This window comes from Oncorhynchus gorbuscha, unplaced genomic scaffold, assembly GCF_021184085.1.
Source record: "Oncorhynchus gorbuscha isolate QuinsamMale2020 ecotype Even-year unplaced genomic scaffold, OgorEven_v1.0 Un_scaffold_874, whole genome shotgun sequence".
In the NCBI taxonomy this organism is placed as follows: Eukaryota; Metazoa; Chordata; class Actinopteri; order Salmoniformes; family Salmonidae; genus Oncorhynchus; species Oncorhynchus gorbuscha.
The window spans coordinates 206,474-226,215 of NW_025745857.1; the positions used below are offsets into that span (position 1 = coordinate 206,474).

The window sequence follows — 19,742 nt, forward strand, 5'->3', positions numbered from 1 at the left end:
GTTTCCAAAACTGTTAAAATAATGTGAGTATAACAGAACTGATTTGGCAGGCTTTCTGATATAGTCATGGTTTTAAATGTTTTGAAATCTCACAGTATCAACTTTGCTATAGCTTTCTTTTATGCCTCCTACGTTACTGCCAACACAGTAATTTGAGCCATCCGATTGGCCAGTGGTAGGCCTATTGGGCACTTGATTTGCTCTCTGGGCCCGCTGGGAAGGCAGAGTTTGTACCTTCACAGCCTGAGACGAATAAAACAAAATAGAAACAAGGCTTTATAGTTGGGTTTTTTACAGAAATGTTTGGCGATCGATTAGGAATGCCTTGGAGATTGACCAGTTGATCGCGATCGACCGGTTGGTGACCACTGGTATAGAGTCTTACAAGCACTGGAAATTGAAGCAGTGGGAACACGTCGGTCTGAGCAGGTGTGATGTCATCGATGTTTGCGTGTGTCTGTCTATTGTATTGTTCATTTGGGTTTGAAAAATGTAACATTTATCTTTCAAAAAAAAGGAGTTGCGCAACAATCGAAATCCTGTCAAGTGTAGCACATGACAATAAACATACATTGTCTTTCTTACAAATCACACAAGTGTAGTACATCAAAACACCTAAGTTACACGTTACACTATAACTTGCTGTGGAAAAAAGCCTACACATTATTTGGAAACCTGAGAGGTGGTGTTATAGGTTGTGAGACTTCTGAGTCATTTGGTTGTTGCAGATGGAAATGGTTTCGTTGAATGTGTCAAACTGCAATAAAAAAATTCTGAACTTCAACATGCATGATATTTACTACTGAAAGTTTGAGGGAGTAGGAAGGGGTAGAGGAATCTGTGTTGCTGACAGTGCTCCAATATGTATAAAATCCCTTAAACAGTGTTCTTGTGTTAGATTTTGTATATAGCACTTTTAAAAACAGTTTTAGCTGTTGACCGACTTGACATAAGAGAAACATACACTATATATACAAAAGTATGTGGACACTTCAAATTAGTCTTTGGCTATTTCAGCCACACCCGTTGCTGACAGGTGTATAAAATTGAGTACACAGCCATGCAATCTACATAGACAAACATTGGCAGAAGAATGGCCTTACTGAAGAGCTCAGTGACTTTCAACTTGACACCGTCATAGGATGCCACCTTTCCAACAGTTTAGTTAGTCAAATTTCTGCCCTTTTACTAGGATTAAATGTCAGTAATTGTGAAAAACTGAGTTTAAATGTATTTGGCTAAGGTGCATGTAAACTTCCGACTTCAATTGTATGTCATCAGCTAACAGTAAAATATACCAATTTAAAACATTGAAGGAAATTGTGAATATGGCAGAGAATTGAACAAAATATATTGAGTGTCAGTGTTGTCAGTATACAACATCTAGCAAGATCATAGCTTGTTCCCACTGCCAGTGTCAAGATGATGATGTAGCTGCCTCCAACGTACAGTAGATCAAATAGTTATCCAATCAACACATGCTGCATTCTAACTTTTAATGAGACTGTATGATCTGTAATCCTAATTCTGTCTATCTTTTTCTGTTTCTAACATTTAACGTTTAACAAATGTGTCAATAAATGTGTCAATGTGTCAATAAATGTTAGAATCACCTTTGGTAGTGATTACAGCTGTGAGTCTAATTGGGTAAGACTTTAAGAGCTTTGCACACCTGGATTGTACAATATTTGCACATTTTTTAAATGTTATTCTTAAAGATCTATCAAATTGGGTGTTGATCATTGCTAGCCAGTCATTTTCAAGTCTTGCCATAGATTTTCATGTCCATTTAAATCAAAACTTTAACTAGGCTACTCAGAAACATTTAATATCGTCTTGGTAAGCAACTCCAGTGCATTCGGAAAGTATTCAGACTCCTTGATATTTTCCACATTTTGTTACGTCACAGCCTTATTCTAAAAAAAAATTTTTTTTTTAAATGTACTCATCAGTCTACACACAATACCCCATAATGACAGTGGACAAAAGTTTTGTTTTGCAAATGTATTTACAAATTTACATAAGTATTCAAACCCGTTGCTATGAGACTCGAAATTGAGCTCAGGTGCATCCTGTTTCCATTGATCATCCTTGATGTTTCTAAAACTTGATTGGACTCCACCTGTGGTAAATTCAATTGATTGGACATGATTTGGAAAGAAACATACCTGTCCATATAAAGTCCCACAGTTGATAGTGCATGTCAGAGCAAAAACCGAGCCATGAGGTCAAAAGAATTGTCCGTAGAGCTCCAAGACAGGACTGTTTCGAGCCACAGATCTGGGGAAGGGTACCAAAACATGTCTGCAGCATTGAAGGTCCCCAAGAACACAGTGGCCTCCATCATTATTAAATTTAAGAAGTTTGGACCCACCAAGACTTCTCCTAGAGCTGGCCACCCGGCCAAACCGAGCAATCGGGGGAGAAGGGCCTTGGTCAGGGATGTGACCAAGAACCTGATGGTCACTCTGACAGAGTTCCAGAGTTCCTCTGTGGAGATGGGAGAACCTTCCAGAAGGAAGAACCTTCAGGCCTTTATGGTAGAGTGGCAAGACAAAAGCCACTTCTCAGTAAAAGACACATGACAGCCCGCTTGGAGTTTGCCAAAAGGCATCTAAAGGACTCTCAGACCATGAGAAACAAGATTCTGTGGTCTGATGAAACCAAGATTGAACTCTTTGGCCTGAATGCCAAGCGTCACGTCTGGAGGAAACCTGGCACCATCCCTAAGGTGAAGCATGGTGCTGGCAGCATCATTCTGTGGTGAAGTTTTCCAGCAGCAGGGACTGGGAGACTAGTCAGGATCAAGGGAAAGATGAACGGAACAAAGTACAAAGAGATCCTTGATGAAAATTTGTAAGTCGCTCTGGATAAGAGTGTCTGCTGAATGACTTAAATGTAAATGTAAATGTAAAACCTGCTCCAGATTGCTCAGGACCTCAGACTGAGTCGAAGGTTCACCTTCCAACAAGACAATGACCCTAATCACACAGCCAAGATAATGCAGGAGTGGCTTCGGGACAAGTTTCTGAATGTCCTTGAGTTGCCCAGCCAGAGCCCGGACTTGAACCCGAACAAACTTCTCTGGAGAGACCTGAAAATAGCTGAGCAGTGACGCTCCCCATCCAACCTGACAGAGCTTGAGAGGGTCTGCAGAGAAGAATGGGAGAAACTCCCCAAGCTTGTAGCTTCATACCCTAGAAGACTCGAGGCTGTAATCGCTGCCAAATCATTGCCAAAGGTGCTCAACAAAGTACTGAGTAAAGGGTCTGAATTCTTATGTAAATGCAATATTCATTTTTTTAACATTTTTAATACATTTGCACAAAAAAAACCTGTTTTCACCTTCACCAATACAAAATTAAATCTAGAATCGGCTTCCTATGTCGCAACAAAGCATCCTTCACTCATGCTGCCAAACATACCCTCGTAAAACTGACCATCCTACCGATCCTCGACTTCGGCAATGTCATCTATAAAATAGCCTCCAACACCCTACTCAACAAATTGGATGCCGTCCATCACAGTGCCATCCGTTTTGTCACCAAAGCCCCATATACTACCCACCACTGCGACCTGTACGCTTGTAGGTTGGCCCTCGCTTCATACTCGTCGCCAAACACACTGGCTACAGGTCATCTACAAGTCTCTGCTAGGTAAAGCCCCACCTTATCTCAGCTCACTGGTCACCATAGCAGCACCCACTCGAAGCACGCGCTCCAGCAGGTATATCTCACTGGTCACCCCCAAAGCCAATTCCTCCTTTGGTCACCTTTCCTTCCAGTTCTCTGTTGTTAATGACTTGAATGAACTGCAAAAATCACTGAAGCTGGAGACTCACATCTCCCTCACTTGCTTTAAGCACCAGCTGTCAGAGCAGCTTACAGATCACTGCACCTGTACATAGCCCATCTGTAAACAGCCCATCTATCTACCTCATCCCCATACTGTATTTGTTTATTTATCTTGCTCCTTTGCGCCCCAGTATCACTGCTTGCACATTCATCTTCTGCACATCTACCATTCCAGTGTTTATTTTATATATTGTAATTACTTCGCCACCATGGCCTATTTATTACCTTAACTCCCTTATCTTACCTCCTTTGCACTCACATGTATATAGACTTTGGTTTTATTTTTTTCTACTGTATGTTTTGTTTATTCCATGCGTAACTCTGTTGTTTTATGTGTCGAATTGCTATGCTTTATCTTGGCCAGGTCACAGTTGCAAATGAGAACTTGTTCTCAACTAGCCTACCTGGTAAAATGAAGGTGAAATAACATAAAAACGTTCTGAATGCACTGTATATCTGGCATTGTCAGTCTTACTATCTCCTGTCTTATCTGCTTAGAACAAGAAGGGCTGTGAGCAGAGTCAGAAGCACGGTGATGGGGACCAGGAGGATGGCCACGAACAGGAAAACTGGTTCAGGAAGCACCTTCTCTACTGTTGAAAAACACAAGAGGAACAGACATAGGGGTGGCGTCAGTCATTGAGTGGTATTGCAGATACGGCGAGAGAGCTACATTTCATTGCTATGCACCGACCCAAATCGCTGTATACTGTATGATAAACCTGGATATAAGTCGACTTGGCAGTCTTCAGTAGATGTGACACACTGTAACTGTAAGGTCTGTGTACGTAATGAGAAAACACTACCTGGCGTCTCAAGCGGCTGTTCGAAGGGCTGGCTCATTATCATAGTGGAGCCCAGGTGGATTTGACACTCATAATTCTTTCCCTTCTCCAAGGGGAGGATCACAGACAGGGTAACAGACAGTGACATGCTGGGGTGAAGAGGATCAATGGTCTTTTGGAATACTTTAGATCCGTCTTGTAGCAAGGATAAGAAAAACCCATCATCCCGGGAAACATTCACAGCACACATGATTTGGGTCTTATTCTCAGGGTCAAGCCCAAAGAACATCGAATCTGTTTTAGACACAGAGAAAGACACGCACATTTGTATCATAACATGGTCTGGTATAGGAAATGAAAAGCGGAAATTAGTGGACAACATGACAAAAGCATAGAAATTGTATCATTACCATGTATCAACAGCTTAACGCCGCTCCCTTTCGTCCTCTTATCTTGTTTGGCGGCCCTATAAGACAGTTTACACTCGTACTTTCCACTGCTATCCTCCCACTGGACATTCTTCAGAAGTACAGATCTGTTCGGTGAGTTGCGGTCACTGTCCAGAACCTCCACACGACCCTTGTACGTTGACTCTGGGTCAGGCCACAGTCTTGTCATTTGGGTCAAACTTGTAATTTTATGCCAGTAGAGAATGGGATTCTTTGCCACCTGCTGGTCTGGAGTGTGGATGAACTGGCAGTCCATTGAGGCATTCTGAGCCAGTTTATACACAACCTCATCAGGTTTCTGGGTAACTGTCTGGGCCCAGGCTCCTGAGAAAGAAAGTGGATATGGAGGCTCTATGATGAGTCTGAAATTATTGGAAGCGTTGATAAAGATGAGCAAAAAAGACTGCATCAAATAAATCATACAAATATTGAGATTTATTGTATGCTCCAAAAAAATGGGAAATTATATTATGTCATCCTAATACAATTTCACAGAGAAAAAAACATTTTATTTAACTTCTTATGGCTGCAGGGGCAGTATTGAGAAGCTTGGATGAAAGGTGCACAGAGGTGCCCATATTCAACGGCCTGCTCCACAGTCATAGTTGTTAATATTTTAATATTAATATTAGTATTGGATAGAAAACACTCTGAAGTTTCTAAAATTGTTTGAATTGTGTCTGTGAGTATAACAGAACCCATATAGCAGGCAAAAACCTGAAATTCCACTCATTGTTAGTTTTTTTCCAGGGGTGGCAGATTTTCAACCAAGCTCTCATTGAAATTACAGCGAGATATGGATGAGTTTTCACTTCCTACGTCTTCCACTAGATGTCAATAGAACTTTGTCTGATGACTAATGTGAAGGGGGGTCGAATGAGACAGGAAATAGTCACCACTGACACGAGTTGACCATGCATTCACTATGCGCGTTCACAGGGGAAGGACCTGCGTTCCACCGGTCATCTGAAGTCATTCTAATTCTCCTGTTGGAAGATATATGTAAACAACATTCTAAAGATTGATTCAGTACATCATTTGACATGTTTCTACTGACTGTTACGGAACTTTTGGACATTTCGTCACGTTATTGTGGACGCGCTATGTGACTTTGGAATTGTTTACCAAACGCACTAACCAAAGCAGCTAATTGGACAAATAACGGACATTTTCTAACAAATCAAGCATTTATTGTCGACCTGGGATTGCTAGGACTGCATTCTGATGAAGTCTATGGGGTTTTGGTATGTCTAGGTAAATGTAGGTCTATGGCCTGAATTGGTTCCCAATCAGAGACAGCTGTTTATCGTTGTCTCTGATTGGGGATCCTATTTAGGTTGCCATTTCCCATGTTGGTTTTGTGGGTTATTGTCTATGTATAGTTGCCTGTGTCAGCACTAGTGTTTATAGCGTCACGGTCGTTTTGTTAGTTTAAGTATTCGTCGTTTAATAAAGAGGAATGTATTCTCATCACGCTGCACCTTGGTCTCCTCTTTACGACGAACATGACAAGTAGCCTAGCTAGGATTGTGGCATGTGTCTGTAAACTTTCCCTCCTCTGCACGCTGTGAATTTACCAATGCATCCGCATCTGGCAGTCATTTCATAAAGTAGATAACTCAACTGTTAACTCACTCATACTCGTTTGTGTGTCCTATTCAGCCTGTGGGCCTTGTGTTTTATACATGTGCGCTAGCCTATTAGCCACCTTTTGACTGACTTCATTGCCCTTACTCGTTTGATTATTTTGACATTCCCAGCCTTAATTACAGTTGTCTGTTTTTGTTCAAAAGATTTGAGTAATTGAAACTGAAACAGTGCATCCCAAACATTTGGAGGCAGCAAACAATGTACCAAGCCAGTTGTGATTTACAACCTGATAGCAATATTTTTTGGACTACCAAGAAATGTATTGGTGAATTATACTGAACAAAAATATAAACGTGACATACAACAATTTCAAAGATTTTAGATAGAAATCAGTCAATACATTCATTAGGCCCTAATCTATGGATTTCACATGACTGGGAATGCAGATATTCTGAGATTTTGTGACCAACAAATGATTGTTGGTCACATATAGCTTTTTCCCATGGATATGAAAACCAGTCAGTATCTAATGTGACCACCATTTGCATCATGCAGCGTGACATCTCCTTCGTATAGAGTTTGCAAAGTAGTTAAAACGCTGTCCAATTCACTTTAAACTGAGATCAATTATGTTTTAAAGTCTGAAGTTAATATAGATAACATTTTGGTAAACAAAACCTCTTTCTCTGAGCAATTGTATTACTATAAAATAACAATTGCATTTTTTTAGGAGCATACAATATAATAATTATGCTATTTAGCAGATGCTTTATACAAAGCGACTTACAGTCATGCGTGCATACATTTTATGGAAGGGTGTTCCCGGGAATCAAACACAATACGCTGGAGTTATAAGCGCCATGCTCTACCAACTGAGCAAAGGACCACTATATACACTGAGTATACCAAACATTAGGAACACCTTCCTAATATTGAGTTGCACGGATGCCATTGATGACGCAGATGCTACCCTACCGGACTGTTTTGCTAGTACAGACAGGAATATGTTCCATGATTCATCCAATGACATTGAGGAGCATACCACCTCAGTCATCGGCTTCATCAATAAGTGCATTGAGGACGTCGTCCCCACAGTGACCATACGTACATATTCCAACCAGAAGCCATGGATTACAGGCAACATCCGATTCGAGCTAAAGGCTAGAGCTGCCGATTATCAAGGAGCGGGACACTAATCCTAACGCCTACAAGAAATCCCGCTATGCCCTCAGACGAACCATCACACAAACAAAGATTCGATACAGGATTAAGATTTAATCCTACTACACCGGCACTAGTTGGATGTGGCAGGGCTTGCAAACTATTACGAACTACAAAGGGAAACCCAGACGCGAGCTGCCTGGTGACGCAAGCCTACCAGACGAGCTAAATGCCTTCTATGTTCGCTTTGAGGCAAGCAACACTGAAGCATGTATGAGAGCACCTGCTGTTCCAGACAACTGTGTGATCACACTTTCCGTAGCCGACGTCTGCTAATCGTGAGCCTAAATCACTACTGCCCGTAGCACTCTTTACATTTTTGTATTTTACCAGGTAAGTTGACTGAGAACACATTCTCATTTACAGCAACAACCTGGGGAATAGTTACATGGGAGATGAGCCAATTGTAAACTGGGGATTGTTAGGTGACTATGATGATATGAGGGCCAGATTGAGAATTTAAGCCAGGACACCAGGGTTAACACCCCTACCCTTACAAAAAGTGCCATTGGATCTTTAGTGACCACAGAGACATAGAAAAACCCTAACCCACAGAAACCCTAGACCCACTCCAATTCGCATACCGCCCCAACATATTCACAGATGACACAATCTCAATCGCACTCCACACTGCCCTTTCCCACCTGAACAAAAGGAACATGTATGTGAGAATACTGTTCATTGACTACAGCTCAGCGTTCAACACCATAGTGCCCAAAGCTCATCACGAAGTTAAGGACCCTGGGACTAAACACCTCCATCTGCAACTGGATCCTGAACTTCCTTACGGGCCTCCCCCAGGTGGTAAGGGTGGGCAACAACACATCTGCCACGCTGATCCTCACTCCCGGGGACCCTCAGGGGTGCGTGCTTAGTCCCCTCCTGTACTCCCTGTTAACTCACGGCCAAGCATGATACCAACACCATCATTACGTTTGCTGACGACACAACGCTGAGACATCCTAAAAGGAGGAGGTCAGCTACCTGGCAGTGTAGTGCCAAGACAACAACCTCTCCCTCAATGTGAACAAGACAAAGGAGATGATCATGGACTACAAGAAAAGGAGGGCCGAACAGGCCCCCATTAATATCGACGGGGCTGTAGTGGAGCGGGTCGAGAGTTTCAAGTTCTTTGGTGTCCACATCACCAACAAACTATCATGGTCCAAACACACCAAGACAGTCGTGAAGAGGGCACGACAACACCTTTTCCCCTTCAGGAGACTGAAAAGATTTGGCCTGGGTCCCCAGATCTTAAAAACGTTCTACAGCTGCACCATCGAGAGTATGACTGGTTACATCGAGAGTATGACTGGTTACATCACCGCCTGGTATGGCAAATGCTTGGCATCCGTAAGGCGCTACAAAGGGTAGTGCGTACGGCCCAATACATCACTGGGACCAAGCTTCCTGCCCTCCAGGACCTATATACTAGGCGGTGTCAGAGGAAAATGCCAAAAATGTCAATCTCCAGTCACCAAGGCTTAGACTTCTCTCTAAGCCAAGCGGTCCAAAAGGCTCCTTAACAGCTTCTACTCCCAAGCCATAAGACTGCCGAACAATTCATCAAATGGCCACCTGGACTATTTACATGAACCCCCGCACCCTTGTTTTTACACTGCTGCTACTCACGGTTTATTATCAATGCATAGTCACTTTACCCCTACCTACATGTATGAATTACCTTGACTAACCTGTACCCTTGCACATTGACTCAGTACCGGTACCCCTTTTATATAGCCTCGTTATTGTTATGTAATCTTATTGTGTTACTTTATTTAATTTTTTACTTTAGTTTATCTAGCAAATATTTTCTTACCTCTATTTCTTGAACTGCATTGTTGGTTAAGGGCTTGTAAGTTAGCATTTCATGTGACAAATAAAATTTGAATTGATTTTAAATTTGGTTTGAATTGTCTCAAGACTTAAAAATCCTTCTTTAACCTGTTTCCTCCCCTTAATGTACACTGATTGAAGTGGAGTTAACAAGTGACATCAGACATGGATCATATACCTACATAGCTTTCACCTACTCAGTGTATATAGCTCAGTATTTGTATTATTTATTTGATAGTCTTTTTTTGCTGATCTTTATCAAGGGTGCCAATATTTTCAGATGTGACTGTACCTGAAACTAGCCATGATATTTATTTGTGACAGACTTAACATAGTTTATTCTTAATATACAGTTTGGGGCTACGTGCTTATAATGGTTTAGTAATAATTAAGGAGTCAGAATTATTTAAAACACTAAAAGGTGCAGTCAAAAACATGGTTTCATATACATTTCCACACGATGAAGTAGGAATAATACTGTGGAAATTATGATAATGCCCTTTTAGTTTAAGAGCTGCTTGAAAATATCTTGGTCAGATGGAGTTTTGGACTACCTGGTGACATCACCATTCGGTCAATTAGTTAATAGACCAATAAGAAAGAGAGATCCAAACCTCTGCCGATAACAGCTATGTCTCAGTTCTCCCCTCCCACTCAGTCCACTCCTAGCAAAGTTATTGAAAAATTGCTCTTTACTAAGAAGTTACTTTAAAAAATATATATATAACATTTTGATTGAAAAAGGTCAGTTACTTAATTGTTACCCAGAAATTATTTAATATTGAGGTATAAAAAAAACAGCTGCATTGGACCTTTAATCCATTTTGCCAAAACATTTCAAATGTGGTAAAAGTTTAAGGAGCTTCAAAAATCTTACCTGCAGCGATGAGGGCAATACTTAGAATGTTCCACAAATCTCTCTTTGAATTTGAGGTCATCAAAACCTTTGCCATCTTCCTTTTTACCACAATAATTACCTGATTAGACTTTAATCAGCACAGACAAAAGTGATAATACAAGCTGTGCTGAAAATGATAATTTCCTGTCTCTGTCTGTATGGTTAAGTTTCGTAATCTATTGTAGAGAACGTCATAGGAAACACACCCCCTGAAAGAGTTGGGCTGATCTGTGACTCACTGATATCTTTCCAGTCAGAGGATTGAAGGGACATTTCACTTAAAAACAATTTGGGCATTTTATTCATTAACCCACTGTTGATACAGTCCCAAAAATATATAGTTTTTGAGTGATATTTACCTTTAAGGTAACCTCAGAGACTTACACCTAATAGTGAACTTTGTTTCCAGAGGACACCTGAGATGTAAAAACTAGGTGGCAGTATGCACCCTTTCAGTTTATCTACCAACTCATAGAAGTAGTAGAAGAAAATGGACCACTTCAAAATGGAAATTGCCTCAGTTGCGCTGCCTGTGCACTCACATACACCACAATGGGACATACACCAACCTGAAACACAATGTATTGGTGTGGACTGTTCTGCCCTCTGCATTTCAGACCAAAGTGAGACAAAAGCTCACCATAGACCTATTTAAACAGGTTAGCCTCTACAAAGTCTTTGGATGGATTTGCAGTATGACTATACTGTGTTCTGTTATTTATTCGTCTTTTCCAGTCCTAACTGAATGGGCAATTTGTGTATTTACAGTGTGATTGTGTGTTCTGTTTCTCCTGTCTCTGTCCTCCATAGAGGCACAGCCCCCTACTGGTTTAAGTCTCCATTTTCCCATCGTCCCAAAAAAGTGTGTATGTGAGTTAATCAAAATGACCGGTAATGACTAGTGCTTTCTAACATTTCTACGTTTTGCCATACTTTGTCATAATCACTGCAGCTGATAGCATAGCACATACTCAACTTTTACTTGACGATAATCAACAGCATCCATCAATGTCAAATCAAATGTTATTGGTTATATACACATATTTAGCAAACGCGGATGTAGCTAAATGTTTGTGTTCCTGGCTCCAACAGCGCAGTAATATCTAACAATTCACAACAATACACACAAATCTAAAAGTAAAACAATGGAATTACGAAATATAAATATTAGGACGAACAAAGTCGGAGTGTGTGTGTGTGTGTGTGTGTGTGTGTGTGTGTGTGTGTGTGTGTGTGTGTGTGTGTGTGTGTGTGTGTGTGTGTGTGTGTGTGTGTGTGTGTGTGTGTGTGTGTGTGTGTGTGTGTGTGTGTGTGTGTGTGTGAGTGTGTGTGTGTGTGTGTGTATGTATGTATGTATGTATGTATGTATGTATGTATGTATGTATTGTATGTATGTATGTATGTATGTATGTATGTATGTATGTATGTATGTATGTATGTATGTATGTATTGGAGCGAGTGGTCGCATCGGCACTTCGCTCCCGCAGGTAGTATAACTTTTTCATTACATTTCATTATATTTCATTATAGCACAACGTTTTGATTTGTCTAATCTTAGCAATTTCTTCTCAGCTAGCTACATAGCCGTCTTTGTATCAAAGATAATTGCGTAATTATCGTATTTCGCCGTCCTAACGTAGTCTTCACTAGCCAGCTAGCTAACGTCCACTGATTAGCTGCACTGGAGAAACTATTACACTCAACTGAACGACTTGATTAGTGTAGTGTTAGCTAGCTACATAGCTGTCTTTGCTGTCTTCGTATCTTCGTATCCAAGATAATTGTGTTGTTTAGGTTTAGAGTGTGTAGTCTTAGAGTGATTATCTTAATTTACCGAGGTTAGCTAGCCAGCTATTTGTCGTCCTTAACGTAGGAGACTCTGCTAGCTAGCCAACAGCTAGCCAACGTTTACCGAATAGACTCACAACCCGGTCGCATTCACAGGTAGTATCACATTTTCATTTAATTTCATTACAGTACAACGGTTTGATTTGTTTGACCGTAGCTAGCTACATAGTTAGCTACATAGCCGTCTTTGTATCAAAGATAACTGTGTAGTCTAGAGCGATTTTCTAGGTTAGCTAGCCAGCTATTGTCGTTCTTTTAACGCAACGTAACGTAAACAACACTACTAGCTAGCCAGCTAGCCCCCGAATAGCAGCACTGCAGAAACTATTACACTCAACGGAACGACTTGATTAGTGTAGTGTCAACAACGCAGCCACTGCCAGCTAGCCTACTTCAGCAGTACTGTATCATTTTAATCATTTTAGTCAATAAGATTCTTGCTACGTAGCTTAACTTTCTGAACATTCAAGACGTGTAGTCCACTTGTCATTCCAATCTCCTTTGCATTAGCATAGCCTCTTCTGTAGCCTGTCAACTATGTGTCTGTTTATCCCTGTTCTCTCCTCTCTGCACAGACCATACAAACGCTCCACACCGCGTGGCCGCGGCCACCCTAATCTGGTGGTCCCAGCGCGCACGACCCACGTGGAGTTCCAGGTCTCCGGTAGCCTCTGGAACTGCCAATCTGCGGTCAACAAGGCAGAGTTCATCTCAGCCTATGCCTCCCTCCAGTCCCTCGACTTCTTGGAACTAACGGAAACATGGATCACCACAGACAACACTGCTACTCCTACTGCTCTCTCTTCGTCCGCCCACGTGTTCTCGCACACCCCGAGAGCTTCTGGCACCGGGATCCTCATCTCTCCCAAGTGGTCATTCTCTCTTTCTCCCCTTACCCATCTGTCTATCGCCTCCTTTGAATTCCATGCTGTCACAGTTACCAGCCCTTTCAAGCTTAACATCCTTATCATTTATCGCCCTCCAGGTTCCCTCGGAGAGTTCATCAATGAGCTTGATGCCTTGATAAGCTCCTTTCCTGAGGACGGCTCACCTCTCACAGTTCTGGGCGACTTTAACCTCCCCACGTCTACCTTTGACTCATTCCTCTCTGCCTCCTTCTTTCCACTCCTCTCCTCTTTTGACCTCACCCTCTCACCTCCCCCCCCCTACTCACTAGGCAGGCAATACGCTCGACCTCATCTTTACTAGATGCTGTTCTTCCACTAACCTCATTGCAACTCCCCTCCAAGTCTCCGACCACTACCTTGTATCCTTTTCCCTCTCGCTCTCATCCAACACCTCCCACACTGCCCCTACTCGGATGGTATCGCGCCGTCCCAACCTTCGCTCTCTCTCCCCCGCTACTCTCTCCTCTTCCATCCTATCATCTCTTCCCTCCGCTCAAACCTTCTCCAACCTATCTCCTGATTCTGCCTCCTCAACCCTCCTCTCCTCCCTCTCTGCATCCTTTGACTCTCTATGTCCCCTATCCTCCAGGCCGGCTCGGTCCTCCCCTCCGCTCCGTGGCTCGATGACTCATTGCGAGCTCACAGAACAGGGCTCCGGGCAGCCGAGTGGAAATGGAGGAAAACTCGCCTCCCTGCGGACCTGGCATCCTTTCACTCCCTCCTCTCTACATTTTCCTCCTCTGTTTCTGCTGCTAAAGCCACTTTCTACCACGCTAAATTCCAAGCATCTGCCTCTAACACTAGGAAGCTCTTTGCCACCTTCTCCTCCCTCCTGAATCCTCCTCCCCCTCCCCCCTCCTCCCTCTCTGCAGATGACTTCGTCAACCATTTTGAAAAGAAGGTTGACGACATCCGATCCTCGTTTGCTAAGTCAAACGACACCGCTGGTTCTGCTCACACTGCCCTACCCTGTGCTCTGACCTCTTTCTCCCCTCTCTCTCCAGATGAAATCTCGCGTCTTGTGACGGCCGGCCGCCCAACAACCTGCTCGCTTGACCCTATCCCCTCCTCTCTTCTCCAGACCATTTCCGGAGACCTTCTCCCTTACCTCACCTCGCTCATCAACTCATCCCTGACCGCTGGCTACGTCCCTTCCGTCTTCAAGAGAGCGAGAGTTGCACCCCTTCTGAAAAAACCTACACTCGATCCCTCCGATGTCAACAATTACAGACCAGTATCCCTTCTTTCTTTTCTCTCCAAAACTCTTGAACGTGCCGTCCTTGGCCAGCTCTCCCGCTATCTCTCTCTGAATGACCTTCTTGATCCAAATCAGTCAGGTTTCAAGACTAGTCATTCAACTGAGACTGCTCTCCTCTGTATCACGGAGGCGCTCCGCACTGCTAAAGCTAACTCTCTCTCCTCTGCTCTCATCCTTCTAGATCTATCGGCTGCCTTCGATACTGTGAACCATCAGATCCTCCTCTCCACCCTCTCCGAGTTGGGCATCTCCGGCGCGGCCCACGCTTGGATTGCGTCCTACCTGACAGGTCGCTCCTACCAGGTGGCGTGGCGAGAATCTGTCTCCTCACCACTCGCTCTCACCACTGGTGTCCCCCAGGGCTCTGTTCTAGGCCCTCTCCTATTCTCGCTATACACCAAGTCACTTGGCTCTGTCATAACCTAACATGGTCTCTCCTATCATTGCTATGCAGACGACACACAACTAATCTTCTCCTTTCCCCCTTCTGATGACTAGGTGGCGAATCACATCTCTGCATGTCTGGCAGACATATCAGTGTGGATGACGGATCACCACCTCAAGCTGAACCTCGGCAAGACGGACCTGCTCTTCCTCCCGGGGAAGGACTGCCCGTTCCATGATCTCGCCATCACGGTTGACAACTCCATTGTGTCCTCCTCCCAGATCGCTAAGAACCTTGGCATGATCCTGGACAACACCCTGTCGTTCTCAACCAACATCAAGGCGGTGGCCCGTTCCTGTAGGTTCATGCTCTACAACATCCGCAGAGTACGACCCTGCCTCACACAGGAAGCGGCGCAGGTCCTAATCCAGGCACTTGTCATCTCCCGTCTGGATTACTGCAACTCGCTGTTGGCTAGGCTCCCTGCCTGTGCCATTAAACCCCTTCAACTCATCCAGAACGCCGCAGCCCGTCTGGTGTTCAACCTTCCCAAGTTCTCTCACGTCACCCCGCTCCTCCGTTCTCTCCACTGGCTTCCAGTTGAAGCTCGCATCCGCTACAAGACCATGGTGCTTGCCTACGGAGCTGTGAGGGGAACGGCACCTCAGTACCTCCAGGCTCTGATCAGGCCCTACACCCAAACAAGGGCACTGCGTTCATCCACCTCTGGCCTGCTCGCCTCCCTACCACTGAGGAAGTACAGCTCCCGCTCAGCCCAGTCAAAACTGTTCGCTGCTCTGGCCCCCCAATGGTGGAACAAACTCCCTCACGATGCCAGGACAGCGGAGTCAATCACCACCTTCCGGAGACACCTGAAACCCCACCTCTTTAAGGAATACCTAGGATAGGATAAGTAATCCTTCTCACCCCCCTTTAAGATTTAGATGCACTATTGTAAAGTGACTGTTCTACTGGATGTCATAAGGTGAATGCACCAATTTGTAAGTCGCTCTGGATAAGAGCGTCTGCTAAATGACTTAAATGTAAATGTAAATGTAGTAGACCTTAGTGAAATGCTTACTTACAAGCTCTTAACCAACAATGATTTAAGAAAAACATTAACATAAGTGTTAAGACAATGAACATTTGAAAATAAAATGAACAAATATATAAACAGCAGCAGTAAGATAACAAGTGAGGCTATTTACAGGGGGTACCGGTACAGAGTCAATGTGTGGGGGCACCGGTTAGTCGAGGTAATTTAAAGTGACTACGCATAGATTGTAAACAAAGAGTAGCAGCAGCGTAAAAGAGAGGTCTTGGTAGTCCTTTGATGAGCTATTCAGGAGTATTATGACCTGGGGATAGAAGCTGTTAAGAAGCCAAATAGACCTCGACTTGTCCTCTGGTCTGATGAAACTAAAATAGAACTGTTTGACCAGAATGACCATCGTTCTGTTTGGAGGAAAAAGCGGGAGACTTGCAAGCCGAAGAACAACATCCCAACTGTGAAGCACGGGGGTGGCAGCATCATGTTGTGGGGGTGCTTTGCTGCAGGAGGGACTGGTGCACTTCACAAAATAGATGGCATCATGAGGTAGGACAACTATGTGGATATATTAAAGCAACATCTCAAGACATCAGTCAAATCAAATCAAATCAAATCAAATTTATTTATATAGCCCTTCGTACATCAGCTGATATCTCAAAGTGCTGTACAGAAACCCAGCCTAAAACCCCAAACAGCAAACAATGCAGGTGTAAAAGCACGGTGGCTAGGAAAAACTCCCTAGAAAGGCCAAAACCTAGGAAGAAACCTAGAGAGGAACCGGGCTATGTGGGGTGGCCAGTCATCTTCTGGCTGTGCCGGGTAGAGATTATAACAGAACATGACCAAGATGTTCAAATGTTCATAAATGACCAGCATGGTCAAATAATAATAAGGCAGAACAGTTGAAACTGGAGCAGCAGCACAGTCAGGTGGACTGGGGACAGCAAGGAGCCATCATGTCAGGTAGTCCTGGGGCACGGTCCTAGGGCTCAGGTCAGTTGAAACTGGAGCAGGAGCATGGCCAGGTGGACTGGGGACAGCAAGGAGTCCTCATGTCAGGTAGTCCTGGGACATGGTCCTAGGGCCCAGGCCAGTTGAAACTGGAGCAGCAGCATGGCCAGGTGGACTGGGGACAGCAAGGAGTCATCATGTCAGGTAGTCCTGGGGCATGGTCCTAGGGCTCAGGTCCTCCGAGAGAGAGAAAGAAAGAGAGAAGGAGAGAATTAGAGAACGCACACTTAGATTCACACAGGACACCTGAATAGGACAGGAGAAGTACTCCAGATAAACAAACTGACCCTAGCCCCCCGACACATAAACTACTGCAGCATAAATACTGGAGGCTGAGACAGGAGGGGTCAGGAGACACTGTGGCCCCATCCGAGGACACCCCCGGACAGGGCCAAACAGGAAGGATATAACCCCACCCACTTTGCCAAAGCACAGCCCCCACACCACTAGAGGGAAATCTTCAACCACCAACTTACCATCCTGAGACAAGGCCGAGTATAGCCCACAAAGATCTCCGACACGGTAGAACAACCCAAGGGGGGGAACCCAGACAGGCCGACCACAACAGTGAATCAAGCCAGTGAAGCAATCCAGTGAAGCAAGCCAGTGACTCAGCCCCCGTAACAGGGTTAGAGGCAAAGAATCCCAGTGAAAAGAGGGGAACCGGCCAGGCAGAGACAGCAAGGGCGGTTCGTTGCTCCAGAGCCTTTCCGTTCACCTTCCCACTCCTGGGCCAGACTACACTCAATCATATGACCCACTGAAGAGATGAGTCTTCAGTAAAGACTTAAAGGTTGAGACCGAGTTTGCGTCTCTGACATGGGTAGGCAGACCGTTCCATAAAAATGGAGCTCTATAGGAGAAAGCCCTGCCTCCAGCTGTTTGCTTAGAAATTCTAGGGACAATTAGGAAGCCTGCGTCTTGTGACCGTAGCGTACGTGTAGGTATGTACGGCAGGACCAAATCAGAGAGGTAGGTAGGAGCAAGCCCATGTAATGCTTTGTAGGTTAGCAGTAAAACCTTGAAATCAGCCCTTGCTTTGACAGGAAGCCAGTGTAGAGAGGCTAGCACTGGAGTAATATGATCAAATTTTTTGGTTCTAGTCAGGATTCTAGCAGCCGTATTTAGCACTAACTGAAGTTTATTTAGTGCTTTATCCGGGTAGCCGGAAAATAGAGCATTGCAGTAGTCTAACCTAGAAGTGACAAAAGCATGGATTAATTTTTGTCTGCATCATTTTTGGACAGAAAGTTTCTGATTTTTGCAATGTTACGTAGATGGGAAAAAGCTGTCCTCGAAATGGTCTTGATATGTTCTTCAAAAGAGAGATCAGGGTCCAGAGTAACGCCGAGGTCCTTCACAGTTTTATTTGAGACGACTGTACAACCATTAAGATTAATTGTCAGATTCAACAGAAGATCTCTTTGTTTCTTGGGACCTAGAACAAGCATCTCTGTTTTGTCCGAGTTTAATAGTAGAAAGTTTGCAGCCATCCACTTCCTTATGTCTGAAACACATGCTTCTAGCGAGGGCAATTTTGGGGCTTCACCATGTTTCATTGAAATGTACAGCTGTGTGTCATCCGCATAGCAGTGAAAGTTTACATTATGTTTTCGAATAACATCCCCAAGAGGTAAAATATATAGTGAAAACAATAGTGGTCCTAAAACAGAACCTTGAGGAACACCGAAATGTACAGTTGATTTGTCAGAGGACAAACCATTCACAGAGACAAACTGATATCTTTCCGACAGATAAGACCTAAACCAGGCCAGAACATGTCCGTGTAGACCAATTTGGGTTTCCAATCTCTCCAAAAGAATGTGGTGATCGATGGTATCAAAAGCAGCACTAAGGTCTAGGAGCACGAGGACAGATGCAGAGCCTCGGTCCGATGCCATCAAAATGTCAGTCAGGAAGTTAAAGCTTGGTCGCAAATGGGTCTTCCAAATGGACAATGACCCCAATCATACTTCCAAAGTTGTGGCAAAATGGCTTAAGGACAACTAAGTCAAGGTATTGGAGTGGCCATCACAAAGCCCTGACCTCAATCCTATTGAAAAAGGAGGCCTACAAACCTGACTCAGTTACATCAGCTCTGTCAGGAGGAATGGGGCAAAGTTCACCCATCTTATTGTGGGAAGGTTGTGGAAGGCTACCTGAAACGTTTGACCCAAGTGAAATATTTTAAAGGCAATGCTACCAGATAGAATATGAGTGTATATAAACTTCTGACCCACTGGGAATGTCATGAAAGAAATAAAAGCTGAAATAAATAATTCTCTCTACTATTATTCTGACATTTCACATTCTTAAAATAAAGTGGTTATTCCTAACTGACCTAAGACAGGGAATTTGCTACTAGGATTAAATGTCAGGAAATGTGAAAAACTGAGTTTACAGTGTATTTGGCTAAGGTGTATCTAAACTTACGACTTCAACTGTATATATATATTTTTTTTGTCATTTCTTTTGTTTTTATTGTTTCCTTTTACGATATAACAATGCAATGCAATTACATTTTGCCCCCAACCCCCCCCCCCCCAATTTGGAAAGAATGCCTCTGCTCTCTGCATATCTAAAGGACCGTCTGTAGTAGAAAGGTCCTGCTAGAAGTCTCAAAATATATTGTTTATTTCTTTATGATT

The 19,742-nt window shown here is 43.6% G+C and overlaps 1 protein-coding gene across 3 annotated transcripts; it reads right to left on the reverse strand.

Moving 5' to 3' along the window:
- Positions 1–3,983: 3,983 nt before the first annotated feature.
- Positions 3,984–10,749, reverse strand: LOC124020685. 3 transcript variants are annotated; one of them, XM_046335931.1, is made up of 4 exons: positions 10,613–10,749; positions 5,050–5,412; positions 4,661–4,933; positions 3,984–4,447 (listed from the first exon to the last, which is right to left on the reverse strand). In XM_046335931.1, the coding sequence occupies exons 1-4, from the start codon at positions 10,686–10,688 to the stop codon at positions 4,341–4,343; spliced, it is 819 nt and encodes a 272-aa protein (XP_046191887.1). In that variant the 5' UTR covers positions 10,689–10,749; the 3' UTR covers positions 3,984–4,340. The 3 variants fall into 3 exon arrangements, with proteins under 3 accessions (XP_046191887.1, XP_046191888.1, XP_046191886.1); XM_046335932.1 differs by lacking the exon at positions 10,613–10,749 and adding an exon at positions 10,350–10,381; XM_046335930.1 differs by lacking the exon at positions 10,613–10,749 and having other exon boundaries at positions 5,050–5,767.
- Between the last annotated feature and the right edge of the window lie 8,993 nt (positions 10,750–19,742).